This window comes from Bos javanicus, chromosome 25, assembly GCF_032452875.1.
Source record: "Bos javanicus breed banteng chromosome 25, ARS-OSU_banteng_1.0, whole genome shotgun sequence".
Lineage (NCBI taxonomy): Eukaryota > Metazoa > Chordata > Mammalia > Artiodactyla > Bovidae > Bos > Bos javanicus.
This window is the reverse complement of record NC_083892.1, coordinates 1746597-1761071: the sequence shown is the minus strand read 5'-3', so window position 1 is coordinate 1761071 and position 14475 is coordinate 1746597. Positions and strand designations below refer to the sequence as shown.

The following is a 14475-nucleotide window of genomic DNA, read 5'->3' as shown; positions in this document are numbered from 1 at the left end:
CATTGAAGATACCAATCATCCCCATTTTGAAGATGAAGAAACTAAGGCACAGAACTGACGGAACACTTGCCCAAGTGCTGGCCAGAGGTCTAACTGCTGGCCAGAGGTCTGTCCAGAGTTGTGGGCTAGAAACCCAGAGGGTGTGCTGTCTCAGCTTAGTTACTCTCTGTGGCTCAGCTCAGTGCTGGAGACTCAGGTGAGTCAGGCCCCACTCCCTCCAGGAATGCCAGTCTCTGGGGAAAGCCAAGCAGGGACACAAGGGCCTGGGCAGAGAGTGGGCAGCTCTGTCCCAGGAAGGGCACCAGCAGAGACATCTCCATTCTGAGGCTGCCCAGCTCAGGAACCCAGGACCCTTCTGCACCTGGCAGGAGCTGGGATGTGTGAGACACAGGTTAGATCCCGAGAGGTCAGGCCAGGGTAACAGTGGGGCTGCTGTCTGCAAGGGGCTTGCTCACCATTGCAGGGGTTTAAGCAGAGGGAGTGACAGTGTTTCAGAAGGATCCTTCTGACTGCTGGGCAAGGAAGAAAGACAGTCTCTGAGAGGGACAAACAGGAGGAGGAGCAGGTGGGTGCTTCTGCTGCAGGAGGCATCTGGGAAGCACCTGGGAAGAAAGGACCAGGATACCTCTCGAGGATGTTCTGGGGAGTGATGGGAGAGCCAGCAGCAGAGAGGTAGAGGGAGACCCCCAGAGGAATGGAATGGGGGCAGACTTCAAAGACAGAGCACAGCCTGCGTGTGGGTGTACATGAGGAGGAGTTGGCCCAGAGGAGACCGACAGCCTGCCCTGCTCCGTGCTCCAGAACCTGTGTGACAGTTCTCAGCAAGAGGCCAGGGCTCCTACCTAGTTAGTCCCTGGGGGTCAGAAAAGGGAATCCCAATCTGGTAAGCTCTGAGCCCCGCTTCAGCTGAAGCCTAGGCAGACAGCAGACACAGGAGTTGATGGGCCTGAAGTCCCTGGAAGGCAGAGTGGCCAGGGAAGGGCTTCTCCCTTCCCCAAAGTCTCCCTTCCCCCAGGTGGCCTCCTCTCCCACCCTGCCCTCACATGGGCTCCAGCTGCACACTGTGTGTTTGACAGTTGACACCAGCCTCTCTATGGCCAGAGCCAGACAAAAACTCCATCACCCTCCAAAGTGAAAGTGTTCGTTGCTAAGTCCTGTCTGACTCTTTGCAACCCCATGTACTGTAGCCTACCAGTCTCCTCTGTCCATGGAATTCTCCAGGCAAGAATACTTGAGTGGGTTGCCATTTCCTTCTCCAGGGGATCTCCCTGACCTAGGGATCAATCCTGCATCTCCTATATTGGCAGACATCTTTTGCCGAGAGCCACCAGGGAAACCCGTCACCCTCTGTGACGGCGGCTAATCTCCAGTCCCCGGATGTACTTATATTTACTCAACCAATCCCACGTTGAGAAGTATTTAAGTTGCATTCTTTCCCCCCACCCCCCCCCCCCTTTTTTTTTTTGCCACTTCAGTCCTTTTTCTTTGTTTTAAAGAATTTTTGTTTGTTTTGTTTTGGCCGCAGATGCATACTGTGGGATCTTTACTCCCCAACAAGGGATTAAACCCACACCCTTGGCAACGAAGTCTTGTAGTTCTAACTGCTGGACTTCCGGGGAATTCCCTTCAGTCCTTTTTTTTGCTTAGCTCATTAGAAAGGAGAACATCTGTGAAAACACAGATTTAATGGCTATTGGTAGTTTCAAATATAATTTAGATCATTTATTTATTTTTGGCTGTGCTGGGTCTTCATTTCTGCATGCAGACTTTCTCTAGTTGCAAAGAGCAGGGATTACTCTCTAGCAGCAGTGTGCAGGCGTCTCTTTGTGGTGGCTTCTCTTGTTGCAGAGCACGGACTCCAGGGTGCACAGGCTTCCATAGTTGCGGCTCTCAGCCTCTGGAACATGGGCTCAGTAGTTGTGGCATGTGGGCTTAGTTGCCCCGCAGCTTGTGGAATCTTCCTGGACCAGGGATCAAACCTGTGTTTCCTGCATTGGCAGGCGGATTCCTAACTACTGGGCCATCAGGGAAGTTCTCTAATATAATTTAAATGCATGGAATGCCATGAAGATTAGTGTATGTCCTTGAACCATCTAAGTCCATGCCCCACTCCGCTTGTGGTCCAGCTTCCTCACTTGGGAGGGCCCTGGCACTGTCCATTGGCAGGTATACACTGAGCACCTACTGTGTGTCAGGGACACAAAGCCGTCATGCTGTGCACCTCTCCCATCCAGACGCATCGCACCTCTTCCAGGGACAGTCCTCCCCAGTAAAGGGTGCCATCCCTTCCAGCCTCCTTCAGGACCTTGTCCATAACCATCCCCTCTCTTGATACTGGCCATTCCACCTCTCCTGCCATGCCAACTCAGACCCTACACCCTATAGGGGATGTTAAACAAAACAGAGCTCAGCTTTGGGGTCAACTGAGTTTAATCCCAACTTTGCATTGCCCAGTTGGTGACTGTCTGTGGCTCATGTCCCCCATCTATAAATGGGGACATTAATCATCCCCGCCTCTGGGAGTTGTCCTGTAATTCTGACAAGGTAGTGCAGCACTCAGTGCCTAGACACTTACTAACTGCCAGTAAACCAAGGCAGCCAGGCAAGTACTGCGCCAGCCAGCCCTGGCTAGACAGAGCATTCTAGCCCACTCCTGCCAGTGAACCACACACACTGCCTCTGAGTGGTAAAGCAGGATTTGTGACCTCCTGTCAAATCAATTCTTCCCATGGTCAGATCCACCAATTAAACTGAATGGGAAGACACAGAAAGAAGGAGCTAGTGGGTACAAGATACTCCTAGCTAGTGGGTACGCCAGGCAGGAACACTGTATACCATGTCCCTGTCCTCCAGCGGTTCCCAGACCAGCCAAGACCAAACAACAGGCCATAGGGGAACAAGCAGGGCCTTAAGGTACTGAGGTTACTGGTTTTACTTCATGGGTTTGAGGGTGAGGCGGGCCCCAGAGTAGACTTTATGGAGACTTGGGACCCGAGAGAGAAGCAGAGATTTGCCACACTGGGAGTTGGAGGTCTGGATTGCCTGGCACAGGGTAAGTGCTTGGGAAGCTGGGACCTGCTAGTCTTCCCCCTGGCCTTAGTGAAAGTACTGAGAAAACCACACCTACTGTGTGAACTGGCAACTCCACTTCTAAGTATCCACCCAAGAGGAACGAGGGTCTATGTCTATTTCCCTCTAGGAATGAGGGAAATGAACGTGTAGGAAGAACCTTCATAGGGGCATTACTTACAATGGCCCCAAACTGGAAGCCACCCAAATGCCCATCAAGTGAGGAACAGGGGAGTAAATTCTTACAATGACCCATGTGGTAATTAAAAAAACAACAACAACACTGAGAAGAATGGATTTCATTGATACTATGTTGATCCAAAAGAAGGAATAACCAGGAGTACACAGGGCAAGCTCCTGCAAGATAGTCTAGGACAGGCAAAAGAGGCTGTGACTCACTCTGGTGACAGAAGTCAGAAAAGCAGTTGGAGGGGTAACCTCTAGGGACACATAGTGACTTGAGGGAAGTTTCTGGAGTGATAGAAATATTCTGTACCTTGATCTCGGCTGTGTTTACACAGGCCTGTTGTTCAGTTGCCCAGTTGTGTCCAACTCTTTAAAATCCTATCAGGCTGCACACTTAAGATTTATGCACTTAATGTTTTGTGTGTGTCCGACTCTTTGCAACCCCATGGACTGCAGCACGCCAGGTTTCCCTGTCCTTCGCTATGTCCCGGAGTTTGATCAAATTCACATCCATTGAATCGGTAATGCCATCTAACCATCTCATCTTTTCTCGTCCCCTTCTCGTCCTGCCTTCAATCTTTCCCAGCACCAGAGTCTTTTCCAATGAATCAGCTCTTCTCATCAGGTGGCCAAAGTTTTGGAGCATCAGCTTCAGCAACAGTCCTTCCAATGAATATTCAGGATTGATCTCCACAAAAGTTAGTAATACGTATTAATGATGAGAGCGACCAGTTACTGAGTGCTGTGTTCTAGGCACTAACGTCCTTCTCTTAGACCCTGATCCCACTGCCCTGTAAATTATTCGTCCACATGACCACCAAGCACAGGAAAAGCGATTTTGCAAAGGCCTGGAAACGTCTTCCAGAACGCAAGTCTTGTTAGGAAGGAGCCTGGGCCTGCCTCTCAGGAAAGGCCATAATCGGCCAACGCGCAGACACTGCGTCCACGGCGCAGAACACCGCCCAGCGCCGACCCGGCAAAGGTGCGGACGTGACTCCTGCCGCAAGGAGACAGCAGACCCCTCCCGCCGCGATCCCGCGGAGCGCCCAGCCTGCAAGATAGGAGACAAGCCAGCCAATCACAGCCGGCCCGGAGCGGGGGTCACTTGATTAAGGGCCTCCGTCACCTAGGCTGACCAAGCGCCTCCAATGGGCGAGCTGTCCTGCAGCAGCCAATGAACAGCAGTCTTACGTCCTGCGCCGGCGCTCCGGCTCCTCGGCCGAATTTCCGCAGTGAGCGCTCCACGCAGAATGCCGGTTGGCTTCCAGCCAGCCAATCACCGCGGCGTCTAGGGCGCTCCAGCCAATGGCCGCCCGCCTGTTCGCGGCGGACCGCGACGGTTGGCCCGGCGCTCCCGCAGCCCGCGGGAGGCGGGGGCGGATTGGCGCAGGCGGGGCCCAATGGGCCACACGCGCGAGGCGCGGGGCCTATGAGCGCGCCGGGGGCGGGGCGGGCCCGGCAGCAGGCGGCTGCGAGGAAGAGCGGCCGGCCGGCGGCGGCGGTGGCGGCCGGTGGCGGCGGCGTCGGCGGGCGGCCATGGCGGAGGCGGAGGCTGGCGGCGACGACGGCCGCTGCGTGCGGCTGAACGCCGAGCGGGCCCAGGCGCTGCTGGCCGACGTGGACACGCTGCTGTTCGACTGCGACGGCGTGCTGTGGCGCGGCGAGACGGCGGTGCCCGGCGCGCCCGAGACCCTGACGGCGCTGAGGGCCCGCGGCAAGCGCCTCGCCTTCATCACCAACAACAGCAGCAAGACCCGCGAGGCTTACGCCGAAAAGCTGAGGTGCCTGGGCTTCGGCGCCCCGGCGGGGCCCGACGCCGGTCGCGAGGTCTTCGGCACGGCCTACTGCACCGCGCTCTACCTGCGCCAGCGCCTGACTGGCCCGCCGGCCCCCAAGGCCTACGTGCTGGGCAGCGTGGCCCTGGCCGCCGAGCTGGAGGCCGTGGGCGTCTCCTGCGTGGGCGTGGGGCCCGAGCCGCTGCTGGGCGATGGCCCCGGCGCCTGGCTGGACGCGCCCCTGGAGCCCGATGTGCGCGCCGTCGTGGTGGGCTTCGATCCGCACTTCAGCTACATGAAGCTCACCAAGGCCGTGCGCTACCTGCAACAGCCCGACTGCCTGCTTGTGGGCACCAACATGGACAACCGACTCCCCCTGGAGAACGGCCGCTTCATCGCGGGTCCGTGCGCCCCGGGTGGAGGGAGGCTGGAGGGCGGGCAGCGAGCCCCTCCCGGCCTCTGACCCCCGGCACGCCTCCCCTCCCTCTCCGCCCCCGCAGGTACCGGCTGTCTGGTCCGAGCCGTGGAGATGGCCGCCCAGCGCCAAGCCGACATCATAGGGAAGCCCAGCCGCTTCATCTTCGATTGCGTGTCCCAGGAGTACGGCATCCACCCAGAGCGTACCGTCATGGTGGGCGACCGCCTGGACACAGACATCCTCCTGGGCGTGACCTGTGGTCTGAAGACCATCCTGACCCTCACGGGTGTCTCCAGTCTGCGAGACGTGAAAAGTAATCAGGAAAGTGACTGCATGGCTAAGAAGAAAATGGTCCCTGACTTCTATGTTGACAGCATAGCCGACCTTTTGCCTGCCCTTCAAGGTTAAAGATTTAGTGTCTTTAATCTCCAGAATAAAAAAAAAATTGAAACCACTCACCCAAATTAATAGGTGGGGCTTCAGCATCGCTCAGCTAGGTGGCTTCAAGTTTGCTTACTTGGAGTTAAGCAGAGGCGCTAGTTGTTAACCTTGTAAGTAAACGTTTGGGGGGCGACTTTGTTTACAGATACTTATATTTTAAGATGCACTTTTAAGCTTGGAGGGCATTGTGGGGATCCTGGGCCTTAGGTGCCAGTGGGCCTTGCTGTTGGGTTCAGTGTATGTCCAGGATTCAGGTAACCTCAGGGCCTACTGGTGGGACTGAGGTGGGTCTAGGGGTGTCATGTATTTATTGAAAGTTTCAGGAATCAGTGGGGAGGAGGCGCTACTCATTTCCACTGTTGTGAGCAACTTGTGCAAACCAAGCCAGGGCCCCATCAGTGTGGTCCTCAGAGGAACCTGCTGCCGCCTCAGGTCCTCACCTGCAGGGTGGGAGCGAAGGAAGGGGCTGCTCTCGGGCGGAGCCTCCCTGTCCATAGGGTCTGGGGTGCTGCCCTCACCACCCCACACTTCCTTCAAAACCACTCCAGTGTCACAACTGAGTGTTCATTTTAGAGACCAGGGCTGCTACCCTCATGGAGTTGTGCATTTCTGTAAACTCAGCCCGGCTGAGCCTCGTCCTTTCCAAACGTGCATGTAAACCCAGGTGGTCTGGACTGAGCCTGTTGCTTGGCGAGCAGCCAGGAGGGCATGAATGCCATCGTTGAACTCAGGGCTGCCGTTTAGGGAGCTCAGAGCAGCATTGATACCAAAAGTTTTTGTTTTTTCGCTTTCTAACAATTTTGTCAGGTGGTGGATTTGAAGCGTAAGCGTATGATTAATAGCTGTGCTCTGTCTTATAGGGGAAATCCCACTGAAGAAGTCTGCGTGCCCCACAGCCAGCAGTTGGGCCAAAGGCACGTGCTGGCCAAAGAATGCTTGTCACCCAAGGCTCCCTCTGGGTAGGGGAGGAAAGAGGTGTCCCCAAAACAGGAATTGAGTCTTTTCCTGTCTTCCCAGACACTTGGTTGGGATAGATGTCATATCCCAGTGGTCCATGAGGCCATCGGTTTTGACCCTGAGGTCCCTTGTCACTTGCCAGCTGGAGGACTGGCTGGGTCCACTGGCCAGCCAAGGGTTCTTGGCAGGGGGCCGTGGCCTTTTCTGCCTGCGCCCTGAGTTGCTGACCTTTGAGGATGGGCCACTGGCTGCACTTGTAGGGGAGTGCCTGGGAAGCTGTTCCTTTTGGCCGACTACTTCCTGGTGCCTCGCCCCACACCCAGCAGCTTCTGCTCAGAGCCCACAGTTCTCTCCTAGCCTCAAGATCACCTTCACCCACCCTCTAAGAGTTCTCAGAGCAATAAAGCATGTCCTGAGCCTTGGCTCCTTCCAGGGCTGAGCGTCTGGGGTTCAGACTCTGCCTGGGGCAACGCGAGGGCAGCGGCGCCTGTGAGGTTGGTGGTGCTGACGTTGGCTCTGTGAGGTCGGCTCAAGGTGGGTCTGGATGTTGAGCAGGCCTGTCAGGGCGTTGTCACCCACACCAGGAGCACGCAGCAGGGGCGGTAGCCGGCGACACTTCCCTCTTTGCCTGGGCAGCAGCCCAGGAGCCTGTGCATCCTGTCCCTCACCCCTGTTGCACTGTGTGAACCCAAAGGTGTATTAAACTCTCGACCACAGCTGACTCTGGTGTTCCTTGCTCTCGCCTGGACAGCAGTCTCTGTGTGGAGGGTGCAGCTGTCTCGCCACAGCTGGGTGGCCAGGGAGCGGGAGGGGGTACCCTCAGGACAAGGCCATTCTGGGACTCCAATTCGATTTGGGACTCAGCACAGAAACTCCGGCCCGTTTGAGGCCCACTGCAGAAATGCAGGTTCTAAAGAATCAGGAAAAACCAGGCATACGAAAAATAACCAGAGAAGGAAGAGATCGTGGGGTAAAGCTGGTGAAGGACACGCACTCCCGAAAACTGCCAGTGCTGGGAGCTACTGCGTGTTGGGGTCCATAGCCCCAAGTGGCTGGAAACGCATGGCACCGGTCAGTCAGGGACAGCCATGCTGGGCCGGGCAGGGGTCTGTGGGCACAAGGCTGGCCTCACCATCCTGCAGTATGCAGGCAATCCTAGGAGGCTGCCCCTGCAGCAGTGGAACCTCCTAGAAGCTGCCCTCGTCTTGGGCATGCACCCGCGAGCTGCCCTGCACTGGGGACTGGGAAGCAGCTGGGGTGCATGAGAGGAAAAGGAAGTGGCAGAGTCCCATGAAACAGCCATTTGCTGATGGCCTGCTGTATGCCAGGCCCCGTGCCCAGAGTGTAGAGGTACCCTGAGAGACTGGGAACAGACGTCTACAGGAAAATGATATCAGCCCCCAACCAGACTTTGTATTGTAAAGTCCTGGGCAACCTGGGCTGCCCTCTGCGCCAGCCACCGGGTCTCCACTTCCACAAGGGCGCCTGCGCTCCCAGGCCCACGTGCGCTCTGGTCTGCGCAGACCAGGCATCAGAAGAGCCAGGCAGCAATGAGCAGCCCCTCCAGGTGTCCCGTCTCTGACCCGGATATCAGGTGGCTGGGCTGGGGAGGAAGCAGGGGGGTCAGGCGGGGAGGGGGCCAGAAGGACTGGTTGATCAGAGGTGTCCTGAGGTTTCCCAGCCGACTCAGGAGCAGCAGACAATCTCGCATTGTCCCCTGGCTGCAGCATGGGGCAGGGGAGCTGCTGGGCCAAGCGCCCCATGCCTGCGAGGGTGAGCGCTCCCCCCACCTACGCCCTCTTGGAGACAGAGGCCGAGGGCAGCCCGGCAGGGCAGGAGGAGCATCTGTCTCCTGAACTTCTTCAGCCTCTACCTCCTCTGAACCAGCCCGTTGCCTGGCCTCCACTCCGGGCCCCACTGACTCCGATGTGCCTCCAGGTGGAGACCAAGCCCTGCCACCGGCACTGGAGAGCTCCTGGCCTGCTGCTGCTGATGCTGGCACTGGCCACCGCCGCTGCTGTGGCTGGAGGGCTCCTTGGTTTCAGCCACAGCCCTCCCCAGGTGAGCCCCTTCTCAGGACCCAGGCAGAGGCTCAGACAGTCAGGAGGGGGAGGAGAGACCAGCCCTGCCCAGCCCTCCTGTGGGGCCAGGGCAGGGAGCAGACACCAGAAACCTAGAGGAGTGGTGGGTCAGAGCCCTGCAGCTGGGATGGGGGCGTGTTGGGGCAGCCCCAGCCTGGCCAGCGATCTCCCGCCTCCCACCCAGCCCCCTCTGCAGACGCTCCGCCTGAGCCTCCCGAGCCCGGGCATGCCCCGGTCCAACCAAACCGAGCAGGTGGATGTGGCCCAGAACGTGGCAACCATCTGGGTGACTCCAGCCCAGAGCAACCACAGCTGGGCAGTGCTATTCGACGGGCAGAGCGTGAGTGGCCTGGCGGGGCGGGGCAGGGCGGGGGGGTGGTTCAGGTGGCCCTGCCTCACCTGCCTGCCTGCCCAGGGCTGCGTCTGTTACCGGCCCTCGGAGCACCGGGCCTGCTTCCTGCGCCTGATGGAACCCCAAGACCGTGAGACTCTGCAGCTGCTGGTGAACACCTCTCAGGTGAGGAACCTCCAGCCATGGGCCAAACAAAGGGTCCTGTGTGCAGCCTGGGCCCAGGGCGGGCTGGGGCTCCAGTTTCAGGGGAACAGAAGCTCTGTCTTCCTGTGGACGAGGGTGCTGACGAGCCGGGGCAGGACTGGCACACCACCAGCATGTCCCGGGATGCATGGGCCCCACCCAGCCGGAAGCAGCGCGAGGGTCCTTCTCTGCAGCTCCAGGCGATGCAAAGCCCCAGCCAGGACACCCACTACACCCAGGAGCTGCTGGCAGTGCTTGGGAGCCAAGAGGTGGACCCTGCCCAGGTCGGGGCTCCCGTGCGGCACCTCTGTGCCAAGACCCCCATTTACTGGGCCCGACGTGCAGAGGGTAAGTCGGGGCAGACTGTGCGGAGGAGCCTGGGCTTCCTTAGGACAGTCTGGGGACAGAGGGGGAAGGGTCCTTTGGGGTTCACAGAGCCCCCTCCTCCAGGGCCCCAGAGGCAGCGGCTGATCTACCTATGTATCGACATCTGCTTCCCAAGCAACATCTGTGTGTCCGTCTGTTTTTATTATCTCCCGGACTGAGCCCCCAGCCTGGTCCCACAGGCCGGCCACCTGGCCGACCCTATCACCAGTCCACGGAGGGCGGACAGGGATAATAAACCATTCCACCCGGCCGTGATGGTGTTCTCTGTGGCCTTGGGGATGCAAAACAGGGCGGGGTGGAGCCGGGGGGGCCCTGGCTGGGGGTAAGCGCCAGCCTTGGACGCCCTTGGTGGCTCTAGGTCCTGTGGGTCCAGAGTTTCTGAAGGAATAAGCCCTGCTTCGTCCACATAAGCAGCCAGGGCTGAGAAAGTCCCAGATTGGACTGGCCTGGCCGGGGGGCCAGGGTCACTCAGTCCAGTCCGGCGAGCCTCGGATGAAGCAGCCAGCCCATGGGTGTCACGCTGACCTGGGCAGCTGGACAGACACACCCGGCTGGTGCCACCTGGACGGCTGCCTGCAGTGCCCAGGAACGAGGCTAGCCCAGCACGCTGTCATTGAAGGCCAAGCACACAACAGCTTTCTGGTGGCCGCCATACTCTCTCTTGATCTCGCCTGTCTCCACACACCAGAGCCGGGCCAGGTTGTCAGAGGAAGCTGCAGGGAGGGAGGAAAAGCACAGATGGGGTTCGGGGAGCAGCCCCGGGCTGGGCCAGTGGGGCGGGGGGCAGGGCGGCGGGGCCCACCGGTGACGATGTATTGCGAGTCTCCTGAGAAGGCGCAGCCCCACATCCAGCCCCGAGATGACTCTCCGGGATTACTGCTCTTGATGCTCAGCTCTGTCATCAGGGAGAAGTTGGACGTCCTCCAGATCTTGCACGTCTGGTCGGCCGAGCAGGTGGCGAGGAGCCTGGGGGCGGGGATGAGCACGGCAGGGGTGCCATCAACAGCCGCTCCCATCCCGCACTCCTGTGCTGTCCTCCAAGCAGACCCAACGCATCAGGCCCCCAGCCCCAGGCACACCGCCTCCTGCCCCCTGACCCTGCACACACGTGGAGTCGGGGCTGAAGCGGCACTGCAGGGCATAGCGGGTGTGCGCCGGGATCTTGGTCTTGGGGATGAGCTGTGTCACCTCGTCGCCAATGCCTCCAGTCAGGTTCCAGACATAGCAGTTCCCCTGCCAGGAAGGAGGGAAGTCACAGGAGGCCGGGGCCTCCGGTCTGACAGGTGGGGGAGAATACCCAGCAGCAAGACTTAGATCCAGGGGCTGCCATTCAGCACTGCGGCTATGCACAAGAACCTGGGGGCCAGGGACATGCGACAGGGAGCACCTGGGAGACCCGGCCCCGAGCAAGGGCCACACCTGATGGGCTGAGGGCAGGAGGCCATGCCTGGCCTTCCTGAAGGATGCGCCTGGCCAACAGAAATGTGCAGAATAAGACGGGACGAGGGCACCCAGACACAGGGAACTGTAGGGCAAAGGCTTGGGAGTGGACAGTTTGGGGATGTTGAGGGATAACTGATTCGCTGAGATCAAATGGACGTTAAAGGAAGAAAAGGAGGCTGGATGGGAGTCCAGGGGTCAAATGGCAGGGTCCGGAGGCCCTGGTAAGGAGCAGTCAGGCTGCTCCTGCTGAAGGATGCTCCGCATTGGGACAGGAAGATGTCACAGGGGGAAGGAAGTCAGAGAGGCTGCAGCCACTCTCGGGAGAGAGGAGGGAAACTGGGACCAGGAGGAGAGAGGGAAGTGGACAACTGGAAAGACTGGAGATGGAGAGGCCCGGACTGCTGCGTGGGCCATGGCCGGCGGCGAGAGGCTGCATCGGGCATGACCCCCAGGGTTCTGGCTCTGGGGGCTGGGTCAGAGCTGGAGCCCAGGACGGGGAAGCAGGACTCAGGGGGAGAGGAGAAAGCCCACCTGCAGGGAATAGGGTTCTAAAGAGCAGGGCACCAAACTGCACTCCCTCCCCTGGACTCACAGTACTATTGACGGCAGCCATGTAGCTGGCATCTGGGTCGATGTGGGCGGATGTGATGGAGACTTCCGGCTCCGGGATCAGCTGCTCATTGTGGTCAGTTTTCAAGTCCCAGATGTGGATGGCGCCGCTCTGGTCACCCACGATGAGCTCCGCCTGAGGAGGCGCCGGGGAGGTGAGGCCGGGCAGCACCCCTGCCCTCCAGAGCCCCAGGGTGCCCAGCCCCGGGCGGCCCCCTCACCTGGTTGGGGTGCAGGCACACGCAGTTAATGGGTGCATTCACCTGGAAGATTCGCTGACACTGCAGGTTCCGGGACCTTCGAGACGAGGGGACACACCCTGTCTGTGCTGCATGGCCATCGGTGCCCCCCTCCTCCCCAAGATACCCTTTCCTTGCCACTTATTCTCTGTCTGTGATGGGAGCTGTCTCACAGGAAAGACTTGGGCGGGGGTGGGGGGGCTCGGACCTCCCCAGGGCAGCCTGAAGCCAATGACTGACTCAGAAAGGGCATAAAGCGTGGGCCCTTGCCTCGAGGCGGGACTTGCTCTTTGGTGCAGCTCATTCCAGAGCCCCCTGTGGGATCAGGCTGAGGATCTGCTGGGGGGGTTCTTTGTGGGCCTGCCTCCCTGCCCTACCTGCTTTCCTCATCTGCCTTCAAGAAGTCACCTGCATAGACAGTCTCCCCGGCTGGCCCTTGCCTACCCACCCGGGCAGCAAGCTGCTCCCGCCCAGCGCCCACACCTGAGGTCCCAGATCCGGGCGGTGCAGTCCTCCCCGCCCGTGTACATCCAGCGCCCGTCCTCGTGGAAGCCCACCGACGCGACGTTCTTGTTGACCCCGTCGTAGCTGATGATGGGGTTGGGGTTATTGGAGTTGAGGTCATACATGCGAATGTGCTGGTAACCTAGGAGCAGAGGCCAAACAAGTGAGGCTGTGCCGACGGACCTAGGAGAAATCAGGGGTTGGGGTGGAGGGCAGGGTACCTGCAGCTGCAATCATGGTGCGGTCGGGTGTGATCTCCAGCGCGTTCACCTGCTGGGTCTGTTAAGGAGGGTGACAAACAGGGGCCTCCGAGGCCTCTACCCCGGCGGGTTCAGTGCCGCGTCCTTTCCACCGCGCATCCTGTCCGGCACCACCCGCCCCATCGCCCCAGCGGAGGATACGGAGTCCTGGTGCTGCACAGTTCGCGTACAGATCCCGCTGTGGGCCTGCCAGAACCGCACCGTGTGGTCATAGCCTGCAGTGGCCAAGATGACGGGGTCACTGCCCACTGTGCCTGGAGACGTATTCATGGTGTGGCTGCCGGAAGGACTCGGTTCGATACAGGGCACTAGGTCTGACCCACAGGGGCCAAAGATCAGAGCATCTAGAGCAGAGATAGGGAATGCAATGTTTAGAGAATACCCTACGTCCTAAGTACGTTACAGCAGATTACTCGGTGCTGGGGAATAATGAAATCATCCCCATTTTAGACACGGGGAAAACCGAGGCGCGGAGAGGTTCAGGGAGACGCGTGACAACCGGCAAGGGACAGCTCGGCGCTCCGAGCCGCGGGCTCCGTCCCCAGCCCCGAGAGCCGCCGCCGAAACGCCCTCCCACCGGCGGCCTGCAGGGGGCAGTCGCGCCGCGGGCGCCGCGGTGCCGCAGGGGCGGGCCGCGCATGCGCAGGGCTGAGCACCGGCCCGCGAGCGAAGCCTGAGCGCAGCGGCCGCGCGTGCGTAGTGGGCCGGCGGCGGGCCCTGTGGGGCGGCGCGGGGGAGCTCCCTGGCTGGACCCTCGAGCTCCCCGGCGCTCCGCCGACCGTCCTGACTCTGTCCCGAGAAGCCAGCGCCCCCGGGGCGCGCTCTCCTGGCCCCTGGACGTCGCCTTCCAGCCCTCGTCCCGCGGCCCCCGTACCTTTCAGGCGGCTCCGCGCTCCGCCGCGGCCCAGGACGGCTAGCGGAGCCGGAGCAGGTCGATAAGGCAGAGCGTCGAGTTATCGATGGGATAGTAGGGCGACACCAAGGGGCACGAGGGACGGGGGTGGCGGGGACGAGACTAAAGCTCTGGGGTAGAAGGCCCCTATCTCCTGGGAAGAAGAGGTACAGGCCCCGGGACGAAAGCAGCGACCCCAGCCTTTTCCCCTCTCTGGGACCCCACCCTCCCGAGAGCGGTTCCCTAGGCCGGGTGGTAGCATCCACCCCCCACCCCATCCGTCTGGTGCCCACTAGGATTCCCAGGTAAATTACAGGACATCCAGTTGCATTTGATTTCAGATAAGCAACGTGTTTTGTTGAGTACAGCCTAAATGGGATATACTTATACTGAAAAGTTCTACGTTGCTTGCGTGAAATTCAAGTGTGGTTAGGTGTCCTGTAGTTTTCTTTGCTACATCAGGCAACCCCTAGTCTGGGCCCTGTCAGGCCTGTGCGGACCCCTCGGACCCTCAGGTCGCTTCACTAATCCTAGTGACCCCTCCATTACTGGGGTCCCTTGTGCCTCCTCTTCCATCCAGCCTTCCCACATTCTACACACGTGGCCTCAGAGGGAAAAAAAAAAAAGGATCTTGAGACAGCCTCTCCCAGGGCATCTTCCCACCAGGCTTCCAAATTGC

General features: G+C 59.5%; 3 protein-coding genes across 8 annotated transcripts; 2 read left to right on the top strand and 1 right to left on the bottom strand.

Moving 5' to 3' along the window:
- The first annotated feature begins 4697 nt into the window (after positions 1 to 4697).
- PGP (phosphoglycolate phosphatase) lies at positions 4698 to 7562 on the top strand. Its single transcript, XM_061400851.1, has 2 exons — positions 4698 to 5431; positions 5531 to 7562. Exons 1-2 carry the CDS (start codon positions 4792 to 4794, stop codon positions 5854 to 5856), a joined length of 966 nt encoding a protein of 321 aa, XP_061256835.1. The 5' UTR covers positions 4698 to 4791; the 3' UTR covers positions 5857 to 7562.
- Positions 7563 to 7660: 98 nt separating this feature from the next.
- BRICD5 (BRICHOS domain containing 5) lies at positions 7661 to 10099 on the top strand. 5 transcript variants are annotated; one of them, XM_061400857.1, is made up of 5 exons: positions 7661 to 8907; positions 9112 to 9267; positions 9343 to 9444; positions 9657 to 9810; positions 9913 to 10099. In XM_061400857.1, exons 1-5 carry the CDS (start codon positions 8575 to 8577, stop codon positions 10005 to 10007), a joined length of 840 nt encoding a protein of 279 aa, XP_061256841.1. In that variant the 5' UTR covers positions 7661 to 8574; the 3' UTR covers positions 10008 to 10099. The 5 variants fall into 5 exon arrangements, with proteins under 5 accessions (XP_061256841.1, XP_061256840.1, XP_061256839.1 ...); XM_061400856.1 differs by having other exon boundaries at positions 9124 to 9267; positions 9657 to 10099; XM_061400855.1 differs by having other exon boundaries at positions 9657 to 10099.
- MLST8 (MTOR associated protein, LST8 homolog) lies at positions 9972 to 13880 on the bottom strand. 2 transcript variants are annotated; one of them, XM_061400858.1, is made up of 9 exons: positions 13779 to 13880; positions 13046 to 13248; positions 12866 to 12917; positions 12624 to 12786; positions 12123 to 12198; positions 11885 to 12037; positions 10958 to 11082; positions 10652 to 10815; positions 9972 to 10562 (listed from the first exon to the last, which is right to left on the bottom strand). In XM_061400858.1, exons 2-9 carry the CDS (start codon positions 13172 to 13174, stop codon positions 10444 to 10446), a joined length of 981 nt encoding a protein of 326 aa, XP_061256842.1. In that variant the 5' UTR covers positions 13175 to 13248; positions 13779 to 13880; the 3' UTR covers positions 9972 to 10443. The 2 variants fall into 2 exon arrangements, with proteins under 2 accessions (XP_061256842.1, XP_061256843.1); XM_061400859.1 differs by having other exon boundaries at positions 12866 to 12914.
- Between the last annotated feature and the right edge of the window lie 595 nt (positions 13881 to 14475).